Genomic DNA, 14,160 nt, shown 5'->3' with positions numbered 1-14,160 from the left:
TCAAGCTAGTGGCCAAGGGGTCATGTCTATGATCCCACACTCAAGCTGGCGGTCCCACTCTCATACTGGTGAGCCTGTGCTGAAGCTGGATGAGCCCGCACACAAGCCACTGACCTCGGGGCTTTAACCTAGGACCTAAGCGTCCCAGGTCAACACTTATCCACTGTGCCACCACCAGTAAGGCTCAATTTTTTATTGTAAGTATTGCCTAAAAGCCAAATATTTGTTCCTATAATATGCTTGTCATTTGACTATTACATAGATTGAGTGCTGAGATTTGTTAAGAGCTAATAATGACCCTGTCCCTTCTGTTCACCAGAGGGCATATATCTATCAAGTCCACAACTATTGGGTAGGGTAGAAGATGACAAATCTTTGTATATGTCAGGCTAATGTCTCCTTGGACTTCCTGGAGTACAAGTCCAACTTTGAACCGTTCTTCATGATGATCTCCACTCCAGCGCCTCACTCACCTTGGACAGCCGCACCTCAGTACCAGAAGACCTTCCAGAATGTCTTCGCACCAAGAAACAAGAACTTCAACATCCATGGAATGGTAGCTTCCCTATTCCTTGAATTAAGCCATATTTGATTACAGTTTACTGTATAATAATATATACTTGTCAGGGAGCCTTTGAGACATGTAGTTGGCTTTCTTTCCAGATCTTTTAAAGGTAATTACACCTGTCTGTAGTACAATAGATAGTATAAACTTGCTTCAGAAATACAGGTAAGGTTCCTACCATACATTCAGTGAGCAGCTAGAGAGTCCACAGGGAATATTAAGGGATGCCATCTTCCTTAACTACAGGCTCTCCTGATAACCTCTGTGCTGGCTCTCCTCTTCCTGGCAGTGGCTGAGACATGTCCCTTGGGGCTGACTTGGGCCTACAGCAACCCCCCCCTGGTGGCCCTCACCAGGTCTGAGGCATAGGAATAAGAGGGGTGATGTAGTGCAATATGAATGAGAAGGGAAGTTGAATGGAGAAATGAGTCAGAACAGGGAATAAAATTATTAGAAATAGTATTTGCCTCATATGTCAGTTACTTATCCTTCCCTTGGCACAGAGGATTGGCAGTTTGCTGGTTTAAGTGCAGAAGGCCTCCACTGCTTCATTCCTGTTAGCCAGAAATCTTAGTTGCTTGTGAGGTGGTGGAAAAAATGAATCTTGGGAGTTAGACATGGCACTACTGTCTGCTCGCTTAGTGACCCAACAGTGAGCAAGATGCTAACTTCCATTTTTCATGCAACGACTGTAAGGGTTAACGTACATAGAAACATCTGGAGTATTGACTGGAATATTTAAATATGTACTTGTTAAGTATAATTTGAAAGCTGAGTGAGCTGAATTTTAAATTAGAGGGCCACCCTGGGCTTGCCTGGTCAAAGCACATATGGGAGTTAATGCTCTTCCCTCTTTCTCTCTCTCTCTCTCTCTCTCTCTCTCTCTCTCTCTCTCTCTCTCCCCCCCCCCTCTCCCCCCCCCCCACTCCTCTCTCTGAAATAAATTAGAGGGCCATTCTCAAATTGTGTTCCATAGAAAATTGATAGGAGTGCCTATGACCAAGTAAGTGCAGACACTTTAGGTTAAATACTGGTAAATCACTCAGAATTTTTGAGTTCTTCGTGTTCTAACATGAATTTCCAACAGGAGGGCATGCTAGAGAGCATTTCTCAAACATACTAACTAAAGAGCACTGTGATCCTCAGTACTAGTTTAGGAGATAGCAGCTTTGGGTTTTAAGATTAGGGAGGAAGGAGATAATGGTGTATGAGAAGTGTTTTTTTGTGTTGTTTTTTTTAACTGACTTTTATTTAAATTTTTTTTATTTTTATTTATTTATTTATTTTTTTAGAGAGGAGAGGGAGAGACAGAGAGAGAGAAGGGGGGGAGGTGCTGGAAGCATCAACTCCCATATGTGCCTGACCAGGCAAGCCCAGGGTTTCGAACCGGCAACCTCGGCATTTCCAGGTCGACGCTTTATCCACTGCGCCACCACAGGTCAGGCCTGTGACTTTTATTTAAATGAGAAGAACCTTCCAGATTTTGATTTGAAGTTTTAGAAAATTGCTATGATGAGATTTTCCCAACGATTTAGGATGATTGATATCTTGGATAAGAAAATGGAGGAGGCCCTGGCTGGTTGGCTCAGTGGTAGAGCGTTGGCCTGGCGTGCGGAAGTCCCGGGTTCGATTTCCGGCCAGGGCACACAGGAAAAGCACCCATCTGCTTCTCCACCCTTCCCTCTCCTTCCTCTCTGTCTCTCTCTTCCCCTCCTGCAGCTGAGGCTCCATTGGAGCAAAAAAGATGGCCCGGGCCCTGGGGATGGCTCCATGGCCTCTGCCCCAGGCGCTAGAGTGGCTCTGGTCGCAACAGAGCGACGCCCTGGATGGGCAGAGCATCGCCCCCTGGTGGGCATGCCGGGTGGATCCCGGTCGGGTGCGTGCAGGAGTCTGTCTGACTGCCTCCCTGTTTCTAGCTTCAGAAAAATACAAAAAAAAGGGGGGGGGACGACAATAAAATGTTGACTTATTAGGCGAAACTTAGGGGAAGATAAAGTTAATATTTATGGTTTTGTAGTTTAGGTAGTTGTCTCAAAGCATAGACTCAGAGTTATAAATGTAAGGCCCTTTTAGCCAGTAGTTTCAATATCTCTCACTAAATTTTTTATTAATGTTTACTAATGCTGCTGACAAAGGAGCCCAAGCCTTCTGCCATTGGGGAGGAGTTCGTAGGAAGACTCTAAAGAATGAGTGATAATCTACAGAAAGCTTTTTTTAGGAACATGCGAGGGAAACGGGGAGGAGGGAAAGTCTAAAGTTACTTAAACAGGTTCCAGTTAGTTCCTCTTTACTGAAGTATAAAATGATTCCTTCCATTATCTACTATAATAGTTTATTTGACTGAGTGACTTGATGTTAACTTTTTTTTTCCTTTTATATTTTAGAACAAGCACTGGTTAATTAGGCAAGCCAAGACCCCAATGACGAATTCTTCAGTACAGTTTTTAGATAATGCATTTAGGAAAAGGTAAGAGCTGCTACTTTCTCAAGAGGGGGTCTTTGAATACCCTCCAAATCAGCCTATGATTGGGGGACTGTACCATGTTGTTATCTTTGAGACAAAATCAGAGGGCTTAACAAGTTGATGGAAGAGACTCTCTTTGATGGGCAGGAATGGGGGGATCCATTGCCTCAGAAGCAAACAAAAGTACCTTTACATTTGGGTGTGTGAGATGGACTTTGGATCCCAGAACTAACTAAACAATTCATTTTTGTGATTTGTTATAACATTGCAAGCTGGAGCCATTCGATTAAAAAAAAGTTTCCTATATTTAAAGAAAAGGTCAGTTTGTTAGAGATCAGTCACTCAAAATTTGCCTAAGATGCGAAGGCTTAAACTGGAGCAAAATGTTTATCTTTGCGCTGTTTGGAATTTTCAAGAAATTATTTTAAGTCATTTTTTTAAAAAACCCATTACTTGAGGTATATATAGTTTAGACCAGGGGTTGGCAAACTTATTCTGTAAAGGGCCATACAGTAAGTATGGTAGACTTGCAGGCTTTATAGTCTGTTACAGGTGCTTAGCTCTGCTGTTGGAGTGCAAAAGCAGCCCTAGACAATAGTGAGTGAATGAGTGTGGCTGTGTTCTAATAAAACTATGTGTATATAAAAACAGTAAGTTGTTTAATGGGTCATTCCAGATTTGTAAGTTGAAAAAGTTATGAAAATCTGTTTCACTCTATGAATATATTTAATACTACTGATTTATACAGCTAAAAATTGTTAAGAAGGTAAGTTTTATGTTACGTGTTTTTTGCCACAATTTAAAAACAAAACAAACAGTGGGCAAGCTTTGGCCCATCACTGTAGTTTGCCAACCCTTCATTTAGATCATAGACATTATTGTGGCACAGGTCTGTTTTAATTCATCTGTATTAATCAGTGCTGAATTGATAATTTGCCCTTCCAGTTGTCTCTACTTTCATCAGTGAAAATAAATAATAAAGCAACTGGTTATAAAAAATCCTCATTCATTTCTTTGGAAACAGTTAAATTTGGATTGAGATAATTCTAAAATTTTCTAATCTGCTTTTTTACAATAAGGCATCTAAGGAAAGGAAATTGGGGATTTCTCCCAATTGGAGAATGGTTTTAAGGTTTTGCAGGTGTCCCTGAGCCATTGCCACCCTTTGTTCACATCCAGGTGGCAAACTCTACTCTCAGTTGATGACCTTGTGGAGAAACTGGTTAAAAGATTGGAATTCAATGGGGAGCTCAACAACACTTACATCTTTTATACCTCTGACAATGGCTATCACACAGGTAAGGGGCATAGCTAGGTATTCCTGTGATCTTTGTGATGTGCCTTTCCTTTTCACCCAGTATGAGTCAGCCTTGTCTTTTGACTTTCATCCTTTCCTTTGACTATTTGGGTCCTCCATAGTTAAAAACCAGTGTTTTCTTCTTTTCCCACCTATAAATTTCATAAACTTGAATGGAATTAACCTGAGGCTTGCTTGCATAGAGTAGCATGACTGGGCATTTAGTGTAGTAACTGTGAATTATTGTTAAGCATTTAAAGTACAGATTAATAAAATCCCCATTATCCAGCCTGTTTTCAGTTGCAGGTGGCCAGCCTTTTGAATTCTTCCTTTTTCCCAATTTTTTTTTTTTTTAGCTGAAACGTTTTGAAGAAACTCCAGAAATTGTGATTCCACACAATACTTGTGCATCTGGCTAGTTTATTATGTGTCAGGATCTAGACAAAGTCCACACATTGCCTTTAGTTTTTGTGTCTTAAAGCTGTCATTATCACTGATTAATTGGAAAAACTAGTCCTTTGTCCTTTAGAATATCTCATTTTCTGGCTTTGGCTATTTGCTGTCTCGTGTTGTCTTAACTTGTTTGTTTATACCCAGCATTTTTTATAGATTGGTATTCAAATCTAGAGTCTTAATAGAAACTTACATTGCCAGCAAGAATGTTTTTTTGGTGGTGCTGCTGTGTGCTTCCTGTTGCATCACTCCATGACGCCTGTGGTGTCTTATTGCTCCGCCTTAGGGATGCTAGTATTGATTGATGGTTCATGTGGTGTCAGCCTGAGCCTGTCCTGTGCACCTTTCTTGGCCAAAGTTTCCGTTGATGCTTAAGTTCATTTTCCCCTCAGAAATTGCAAAATGTTGACTTCATAACTCTGTCCTTCCCTTTGCATTTATTAGCTGGAATTCCTCAGAGAAGAACTTTCCCTCATCAACTGGTTTTTTTGAAGTGCAGTTTATTCAGGAAAGGCCAGATAAATTTTTGTCCTTTAATTTAGCAGTTTTCAGAATAACCTCATTCAATTATGATCAGGTTGATTATTGTACGAAAATTATATATTTGTATTTTAGTACTTTCCAGTCACTCTTTTTACTGAATTTGTCCTATTTTAGACCAGGGATTCCCCCTAGGCATTTATTTAAGGAAGGTGAACTCATTATATCCTTGCCTTGAGACCCAGGCAAGTTTAAACCTCCTATTAAAACACCATAACTAGGCCCTAGCCAGTTGGCTCAGTGGTAGAGTGTGGAAGTCCCAGTTTGTGGAAGTCCCAAGTTCAATTCCTGGCCAGGGCACACAGGAGAAGCGCCCATCTGCTTCTCCACTCTTCCCCTCTCCGTTCTCTTCTGTCTCTCTTCCCCTCCTGCAGCCAAGGCTATACTGGAGCAAAGTTGGCCCAGGCACTGAGGATGGCTCCATGGCCTCTGCCTCAGGCGCTAGAATGGCAACACCCCAGAGGAGTCAAGCATCGCCCCCTGGTGGGCATGTTAGGTGGATTCTGGTCGGGCAAATGCCAGAGTCTGTTTGTCTGCGCACCTTGCTCCCCCGTTCGGAAAAATAAAAAATAAACAATTAAAAACACCATAATTAGTAGAATAAAATTGTTTTTGATTTTTCTGTTGATTAAAAGAATGAATGTATGGGTGACACTTCTGTCTTGGCTCCATCTTTACCCAGTGTGTTCTGTTCTCAGGACAGTTTTCTTTGCCGATAGACAAAAGGCAGCTGTATGAATTTGATATCAAAGTTCCACTGTTGGTTCGAGGGCCTGGGATCAAACCAAATCAGACAAGCAAGGTAGGTTCCTAATAAGATGATGCTATTATAGGTATACTTTCCTGGGAAAAGAAGTCTGTCCCTCCTTAGAGGAAGCTGATTAGATACTGACATTTTGTTTTTAACTCCTGACCACCCCTTGTTAACTGTATCCCCCTTCCAAATGTATAGTATATACATATTTTTACACACACACACTACCAAGCCTGACCAGATAGTGGCGCTGTGGATAGAGGGTCGACCTAGGACTCTGAGAACCAACCCAGGTTCGAAACCACAGGTCACCAACTTGAGCGCAGGCTCATCTGGCTTGAGCACAGGCTCACCAGCTTGGTGCAAGGTCGACAGCTTATGCATGGGATCATAAACATGTCTGCATGGTCACTGGTTTGAGCAAGGAGTCACTGGCTTGGCTGGAATCCCCCAGTCAAGGCACATATGAGAAGCAATCAGTGAACAACTAAAGTGATGCAGCTACGAGTTGATGCCTCTCATCTCTCTCCCTTCCTATCTTCCTGTCTTTCAGTCTTTCTCACTAAAAAAAGAAAAAAAATCAGCATGAATTATGTTTTTTGTCTTTTATTTACTTTTAAAATCATAGTTAACATATATATTAGTTTCAGGCATACAGTAGTAATTAGAAGTATTATTGATTATATTGCCTATTCTGTACTTTACATACCTGTGACTGATTGTATAACTAGCAGTTTGTATTTCTTTATTATTTTTCTTTTTTCTTTTTTTTTTACAGAGATAGTCAGAGAGAGGGATAGACAGTGACAGACAGACAGGAATGGAGAGAGATGAGAAGCTTCAATCATTAGTTTTTTGTTGTGACAACTTAGTTGTTCGTTGATTGCTTTCTCATATGTGCCTTGACCGTGGGGCTACAGCAGGCCGAGTAACCCCTTGCTCAAGCCAGTGACCTTGGGTCCAAGCTGGTGAGCTTTGCTCAAACCAGATGAGCCCACGCTTAAGCTGGTGATCTCAGGGTCTCGAACCTGGGTCCTCCACATCCCAGTCCGACGCTCTATTCACTGCGCCACTGCCTGGTCAGGCCCCCAACTTTTTTTCTTTCTTAATATTGCTTTGGCTATTCAGGGTCTTTTGTGGTTCCAAAAATTTTTTTAGGATTATTTGTTCTAGTTTTATGAAAAGTGCCATTGGTATTTTGATAGGGATTGCATAAATCTGTAGATTGTTTGGGGTAATATGTACATTTTGTCCCACTTATTTATCTACTCATTGGTTGATTCTTGTATGTGCCCTCACCGAGGATCTAATCCACAAGCTTGGGATATTGGGACGATTCTCTGAGCTACCTAGGCAAGACCTGAGTAATATGGACATTTTAACAGTATTCTTTCAGTGTATGAGCATGTTATATTCTTCCATTTATCAGTGTTTTATAGTTTTTAGAGTACAGGTGCTTTACCTCCTTGGTTAATTTTTTCATTCTTTTTGACATAATTGTAAATATAGTAGGATTGTTCTCTTTCTGGTAGTTCAGTATTAATACATAAAATCAGAACAGATTTTGACTGTTACTTTGGCATCCTGCAACTTGACTGAATTCATTTATTCTAATCGTTTTTTGGTGGAATCTTGAGGGTATTTTATATATATCATATCATCAGCAAATAGTGATGGTTTACTTCTTTCTTTCCAATTTGAATACCTGTTACTTTTATGTCTAATTGCTGTGTCCTTGTCTTGTTCCTGATACTGGAAAAAAACTTTAATCTTTTCATCACTGAGCATGCTGTTGGCTGTGGGTCTGTCATATACGGCCTCTATTGTGTTTAGGTATATTCTCTTGATCTCTACTATGCTGAGAATTTTTATCATAAATGGGTGTTGGCTTTTGTCAAGTGCTTTTCTGCATCTATTGATAGGATTATATGATTTTTATACATTATTTTTTGTATGTGATGTATCACATTAATATTTATTTTAGTGAGAGGAGGGTAAATAGAGACAGACGCCCCTACCAGGATCCACTGGCAACTTCCATCTAGGGTTGATGCTTTAATCAACAGAGCTATTTTAGGTACCTGAGGCTTAGTTTGGACCAGTCGAGCCACTGGCTCCAGGAGGAGAAGAGAGAGAGAAGGGGGAGAGGAAAAGGAACAGAAGCAGATGGTCGCGTCTCATGTGTGCCCTGACTGTGAATCAAACTCAGGATGTCTGGACGCAGGGCTGATGCTCTATCCACTGAGCCAACCAGCCAGGGCCACATATCACATTAATTGATTAGCAGATAATGACCCAACTTTGCATCCCCAGATAAAGCCCACTTGATCATGGTGTATGGTCTTTTTAATGTATTGCTGAATTTGGTTTGCTAATATTTTGTTGAGGATTTTTGCATCTGTGGTCATCAGGGATAATGGCATGTAATTGCTTTCTTTTTTAGTGTCTTTGTCTGGTTTTTGTATAAGGGTACTGCTGGTCTTGAATGATTTTGGGAGTTTTCCCTCCTCTTTAATATTTTGTAATAGTCTGAAAAGGATAGGTATTAATTCTTCTTTGAATAGTAAAATTCACCTTCGGATGTTCTCTGGTTCCTAGGCTTTTGTTTTTGGAAGATTTTTTATTACAGATTCAATTTCATTACTAGTAATTAGTCCGTTTAGATTTTGTGTTTCAGATTCAGACTTGGAAGATTGTTTCTAAGAATTTATCCATTTCTTCAGAGTTGTCCAATTTGTTGGCATAGAATTGTTTGTAGTGTTTTCTTTAAATTCTTTGTATTTCTGTGTATTTTGTAAATTGTGTCACTTCTCATTCATTTTGGATGTTACTTATTTGGGCTCTCAATGAATCTGATTAAAGATTTATCAACGTTGTCTATCTTTTCAAAACAATCAGCTCTTAGTTGTATTGATTTTAAAATTTTTTTTCAATCTCTGTTTCATTTATTTCCACCCTGATCCTTATTTACTACCTTTTACTAACTTTGGGTTCTGTTTGTTCTTCTTTTTCTTGTTCCTGTAGGTATAGATTGTTAATATGAAATGTTTCTTATTTCTTGAGGTAGGCCTGTATTGCTTTGAATTTTCCTTTTAAAACTGCTTTTGATGTGTCCCATAGATTTTTGGGGCACTGTGTTTCTGTTTTTATTTGTCTCAGGGTTATCTTTTAGTTTTCTCCTTATTTATTTAACACATTGTTTTTCCAGTTTGTTTTTTATAATTGATTTCTAATTTCACAGTTTTTTTTGTTTTTTGTTTTTGTTTTTTTTACAGAGACAGAGTCAGAGAGAGGGATAGATAGGGACAGACAGGAAGGGAGAGAGATGAGAAGCATCAATCATTAGTTTTTCATTGCGACACCTTAGTTGGTCATTGATTGCTTTCTTACATGTATGTGCCTTGATCGTGGGCCTTCAGCAGACCGAGTAACCCCTTACTCGAACCAGCAACCTTGGGTCCAAGCTGATGAGCTTTTTGCTCAAACCAGATGAGCCCGCGCTCAAGCTGGTGACCTCGGGGTCTTGAACCTGGGTCTTCTGCATCCCAGTCCGACACTCTATCCGCTGTGCCACCGCCTGGTCAGGCATAATTTCACACTTTTGATCAGAGCTTGATATGATTTCAGTCCTCTTAAATTTATTGAGACTTCTTTTGTGGCCCAACATGTGGTCTGTCCTGGAAAATGTTCCATGTGCACTGAGAAAAAAATGTATGGTCTGCTGTTTTGGGCGGAATGTTCTGAAAATATCAGTTAAGGCTATCTGAGCTCATGTATCTTTTGAGGCCATTGTTTCCTTGTTGATTTTCTTTCTGGATAATCTATCCATTGATGTAAATGTGCTGTTAAAGTCTCCTACTGCCTGACCTGTGGTGGCGCAGTGGATGGAGCGTCGACCTGGAGGTGCTGAGGTCACCGGTTCGAAACCCCGGGCTTGCCTGGTCAAGGCACATGTGGGGGTTGATGCTTCCAGCTCCTCCCCCTTTCTCTCTCTCCCTCTCTCTCCTCTCTCTAAAAATTAATAAATAAAATTTAAAAATAAATAAATAAATAAATAAAAGTCTCCTACTGTCATATTATTGTCTGTCTTTCTCTTAATCTGTTAATATTTGTTTTATGTATTTAGGTGTCCCCCTACATTGATTGTGTAGATGTTTACTAGAGTTATATTTTCTTGTTGGATTGATCTCTTTACTATTATGTAATGCCCTTCATTGTCTTGTTACAGCCTTTGTTTAAAAGTCTATTTTGTCTGATGTAAGTATTGCTACCCCAACCGGTTTTTGTTTCCATTAGCCTGAAATATTTTTTTCCATCATTTTACTTTTAGTCTTTGTATGATATCTCTCTCAATGTGAAGTTTCTTATAGGCAGTATATATTTTTTAATCCATTCAGCCATTATGTGTCTTTTTTATGCTTGAAGTAATTATACATAGTCATTGCTATTTTAGTGATTGTTTTCTGGGTTTTGTGGTTTTTCCTCTGTTCTTCTCTTGTACATTGATGACTTTCTATAGGGATGTGTTTGAATTCTTTTTGATTTTTGTGTGCCCCTCTTACAGATTTTTGGTGATTACCATGAGACTCTACATCAAACTATGTTTATAGCTGTTTTAAGTTAATGGTTGTTCAAGCTTGAATGCATTCTAAGTGCACATCTTATTTTACCTTCTCCAAGTTCATTTTTGTATATTTGAGTGTATCCCTTCTTTTATTATTGTATTTACACATGCTCTTACTACTTTTGCTTTTAATTTTCAATTTGCTTTTTAGTTGGCTGATCTACTTTTATTAAATGTTTACCTTTATTAGTGAGATTATTTTTTATTCCTGTATTTTCTTATTTTTAGTTTTGGCCTTTTCTTTTCAGCATAAAGAGTTCCTTTAACATTTCTTGTAATGCTGGTTTAGTGGTGATGAACTCCTTTTGCTTGTGTGGGGAATTTTCTCTTTCAGTTTTGAATAATAACCTTCCTGGGTATAGTATTCTTGGTTGTAGATTAACCCTTTCCTGACTTTATTGTGCCATTCTTTCTGGCCTGCAGTCTCTGCTGGTGAAAAATTAGCTGACACTCTCATGGGAGCTCTCTTGTACATAATTAGGTGCTTTTCTTTTGCTACTTTTAAGATTCCTTAACCTTTGGCATTTTAATTATGTTGTCTTGGTGTGGGCCTCTTTGGGTTCATCTTGTTTGGGGCTTTCTGTGTATCCTCAATTTGGATGTGTGTTTCTTTCACCAAGTTAGGGAAGGTTTTGGTCATTTCTTCAAATAGCCTTTCTATCTCTCTTTCTCTCCTTCTGGGACCCTATGATGCAAAAGTTCATATGCTTCAGCTCATCCCAGAGACCCATCTTTTTTTTCTCTCTCTTTTGATTAGTTGTCTTCGACTACCTTGTCTTTCAGATCACTGGTTCGATCTTCTGCTTCATATAACCTGTGGTTGATTCCCTTTAGTGTTTTTTTTTTTTCATTTTAGTTATTGTACTCTTAGTTCTAATTGGTTCTTTTTTATAGTCTCTCTTTGTTCTCACTGTGTTCTTGTATTCTGAGCTTGATGAGCATCTTTAGAACCATGGTTTTGAACCCTTTATCTTATAGCTTGCTTGTCTCTGCTTTGTTTAGTTATTTTTTCTGTAGTTTTGTCCTCTTTTATTTAGAACATTTTTTAACTCATTTTCACTGACTTTCTGTGTTGGGTTCTATGCATTAGGTAGATCTGCTAAGAACACCAGTTTTGAAAGAGGCTTTATGGCCCTGGCAAGATAGCTCAGTTAAAGCACCATCCTGATATGCAAAGGTTGCCAGTTTGATCCCTAGTCAAGGCACATACAGAAACAGATCAATGTTTCTTTTTCTCTCTCTCTGCCTCTCTCTTTCTGTCTCCTTCTTTCTCTCTTTCCCCCTCTCTTTCTCCCTCTCTCTAGAATAATTAAAAAATAACGAGTGGCCTTAGGTAGGTGTTGTGTGGGCCCATTACCCACATTCTCCCAATCACCTGAGCCAGATGCTCCAGGGGTGACATGTCTGTGGGTTCTGTGTCCTCCTGATGTAATTGTGCCTGAATTGATGCTGGCATGTCAGTGGGTAGGGTTGACTGGCTGTGAGTACCAGCTGCAACTACAGTGGACAAGATTTTGTGCAGAGGCTAATACCATGGAGTAGGAATCACTCTAGTAGGGCCCCAGGTCCAGCTGAGGCTTTCTAGCTGGTGTGCTACTTGTAGAGCCACTTAGATGGGGCTGTAGAGTAGAGTTCTGACGCCAGCTACTGGATACTTAGCTGGTCTGGAGCCTCTTGGGAGGGGCACCAGTATGGACTAAGGCCAGCTGCCACTTGTGCCAGCTTGCAGTCACTTGTAGGAGCCACGTTGTGATCTGCAGCTTGTTGCTTGTGGCAGGCTTGCATGTACTTGGGAGAGGATATTATGCTAGCCAAAGCCAGCTGCCACTCATGCCAGGCTTGGGACTGTTTGGTTGAAGCTATACTCCCAAGAGGCCTGCCACCATTTGTGCCAGGTTGAGGGCTGCTTGTTTAGAGCTATGTTGCATGCCAAGGCTTGTTTACACTTTTGCCTTGCTTAGGGCCACTTAGTGGGAGCTATAATGAGAAATGAGGCTGGCCATTTCTGAAATGAGCTTTGGGAAAGTCCTCAGTGCTCACCAAAGCCAACTGCTGCTTGTGTGGAGGGAATGGAGCTACTGGAAGAGTCTTTGGCAGACAAGCAGGTTGGATGGGGCAAGGACTCAGGGAGGTGCTGGGGCAGGGTGAATGGTGTTAGCCAAGTTAATGGAGAGCAATAGGGCCTGCTAGGTGGGAGGAGAGCTCAACAAAGGAACAATTGCACCTGCCAATGCTTCTGTTCTCTGAGTTTGATCCCCAGTCAAGGCACATACAGAAACAGATCAATGTTTCTTTCTCTCTCTCTCTGCCTCTCTCTTTCTGTTTCCTTCTTTCTCTCTTTCCCCTCTCCATCTCCCTCCAGACCTTTCCCTGAAGTTAATCAATTGTATCCTCCTGGTATGACCCAGGTGCTTCTTCAGCTGCTGCCTCTGCACTGAGCTTAGAGAAAGTGAGTTGATGCGTGAGCCCTTGAAGATCAGCGTCTTGGTCTCCCACAGCCCTTTGTCTTTATTGTACATAATCACCTTTGGTTTTCAAAGCCAGATATTGTAGGACTTCTCTTCCTGGCACAGGTGCCCCAGGCTGGGAAACCCAGTATGGGGGTCGGACCCTTCACTGCTCTGCAGGGGGGACCTTTGCAGCCAAGATATTTTTTTCCCATTTATTAATCACCACACCGTGGGTGTGGACCTGCCTTGTCTGTCTGTCTCTGCCCCTCCTACATGTCCCCACATGGTTTCTCTCTATCCTTAATTATAGGACTTCTGTTCAGCTAGTCTTGAAGTGGTTCTCAGCGATGGTTGTTCTGTAATTTAGTTGTGATATACTAGTTGAAGGAGGTGAGCTTGGGATTTACCTGCTTCTCCATCTTGACTCTGCTTCTTTTTGTTTCTCTCTTGAGTATAGATCTTTAGTTTGTCTCAGAGCAGTGACTCTACCTGGGTGCTCATCAAACTTACCTTCTGAAGTTATAACAGGTTTAACATCTAGGAGTGTTCTGATTGACGCCCTTGGGCTAGACCAGTGGTCAGCAAATGGCAGCTCGCAAGTCATATGCAGTTCTTTGCCAGCTTAGGAGTACCCTAATTAAGTTAATAACAGTGTACCTACCTATATAGTTGAAGTTTAAAAAACTTGGCTCGCCCTGGCCGGTTGGCTCAGTGGTAGAGCGTCGGCCTAGCGTGCAGAGGACCCGGGTTTGATTCCCGGCCAGGGCACACAGGAGAAGCGCCCATTTGCTTCTCCACCCCTCCGCCACGCTTTCCTCTCTGTCTCTCTCTTCCCCTCCCACAGCCGAGGCTCCATTGGAGCAAAGATGGCCCGGGCGCTGGGGATGGCTCTGTGGCCGCTGCCCCAGGTGCTAGAGTGGCTCTGGTCGCAACATGGCGACGCCCAGGATGGGCAGAGCATCGCCCCCTGGTGGGCAGAGCATCGCCCCATGGTGGGCGTGCCGGGTGGATCC

General features: G+C 41.2%; 1 protein-coding gene across 4 annotated transcripts in view; it reads left to right on the top strand.

Moving 5' to 3' along the window:
* Positions 1–14,160, top strand: part of GNS (glucosamine (N-acetyl)-6-sulfatase) — a 62,417-nt gene that overhangs the window by 23,954 nt on the left and 24,303 nt on the right. For 3 of the 4 annotated variants that reach the window (XM_066369820.1, XM_066369818.1, XM_066369817.1), the window contains 4 exons: positions 389–556; positions 2,950–3,032; positions 4,209–4,327; positions 6,018–6,121. In XM_066369820.1, the coding sequence (XP_066225917.1) occupies positions 389–556; positions 2,950–3,032; positions 4,209–4,327; positions 6,018–6,121 (474 nt within the window). The remainder of the gene's footprint in view (positions 1–388; positions 557–2,949; positions 3,033–4,208; positions 4,328–6,017; positions 6,122–14,160) is intronic. The other variant, XM_066369819.1, reaches the window with a different exon arrangement.

The sequence above is a fragment of the Saccopteryx leptura genome, chromosome 2, assembly GCF_036850995.1.
Source record: "Saccopteryx leptura isolate mSacLep1 chromosome 2, mSacLep1_pri_phased_curated, whole genome shotgun sequence".
In the NCBI taxonomy this organism is placed as follows: Eukaryota; Metazoa; Chordata; class Mammalia; order Chiroptera; family Emballonuridae; genus Saccopteryx; species Saccopteryx leptura.
This window is presented reverse-complemented; position numbering and strand designations above follow the sequence as displayed.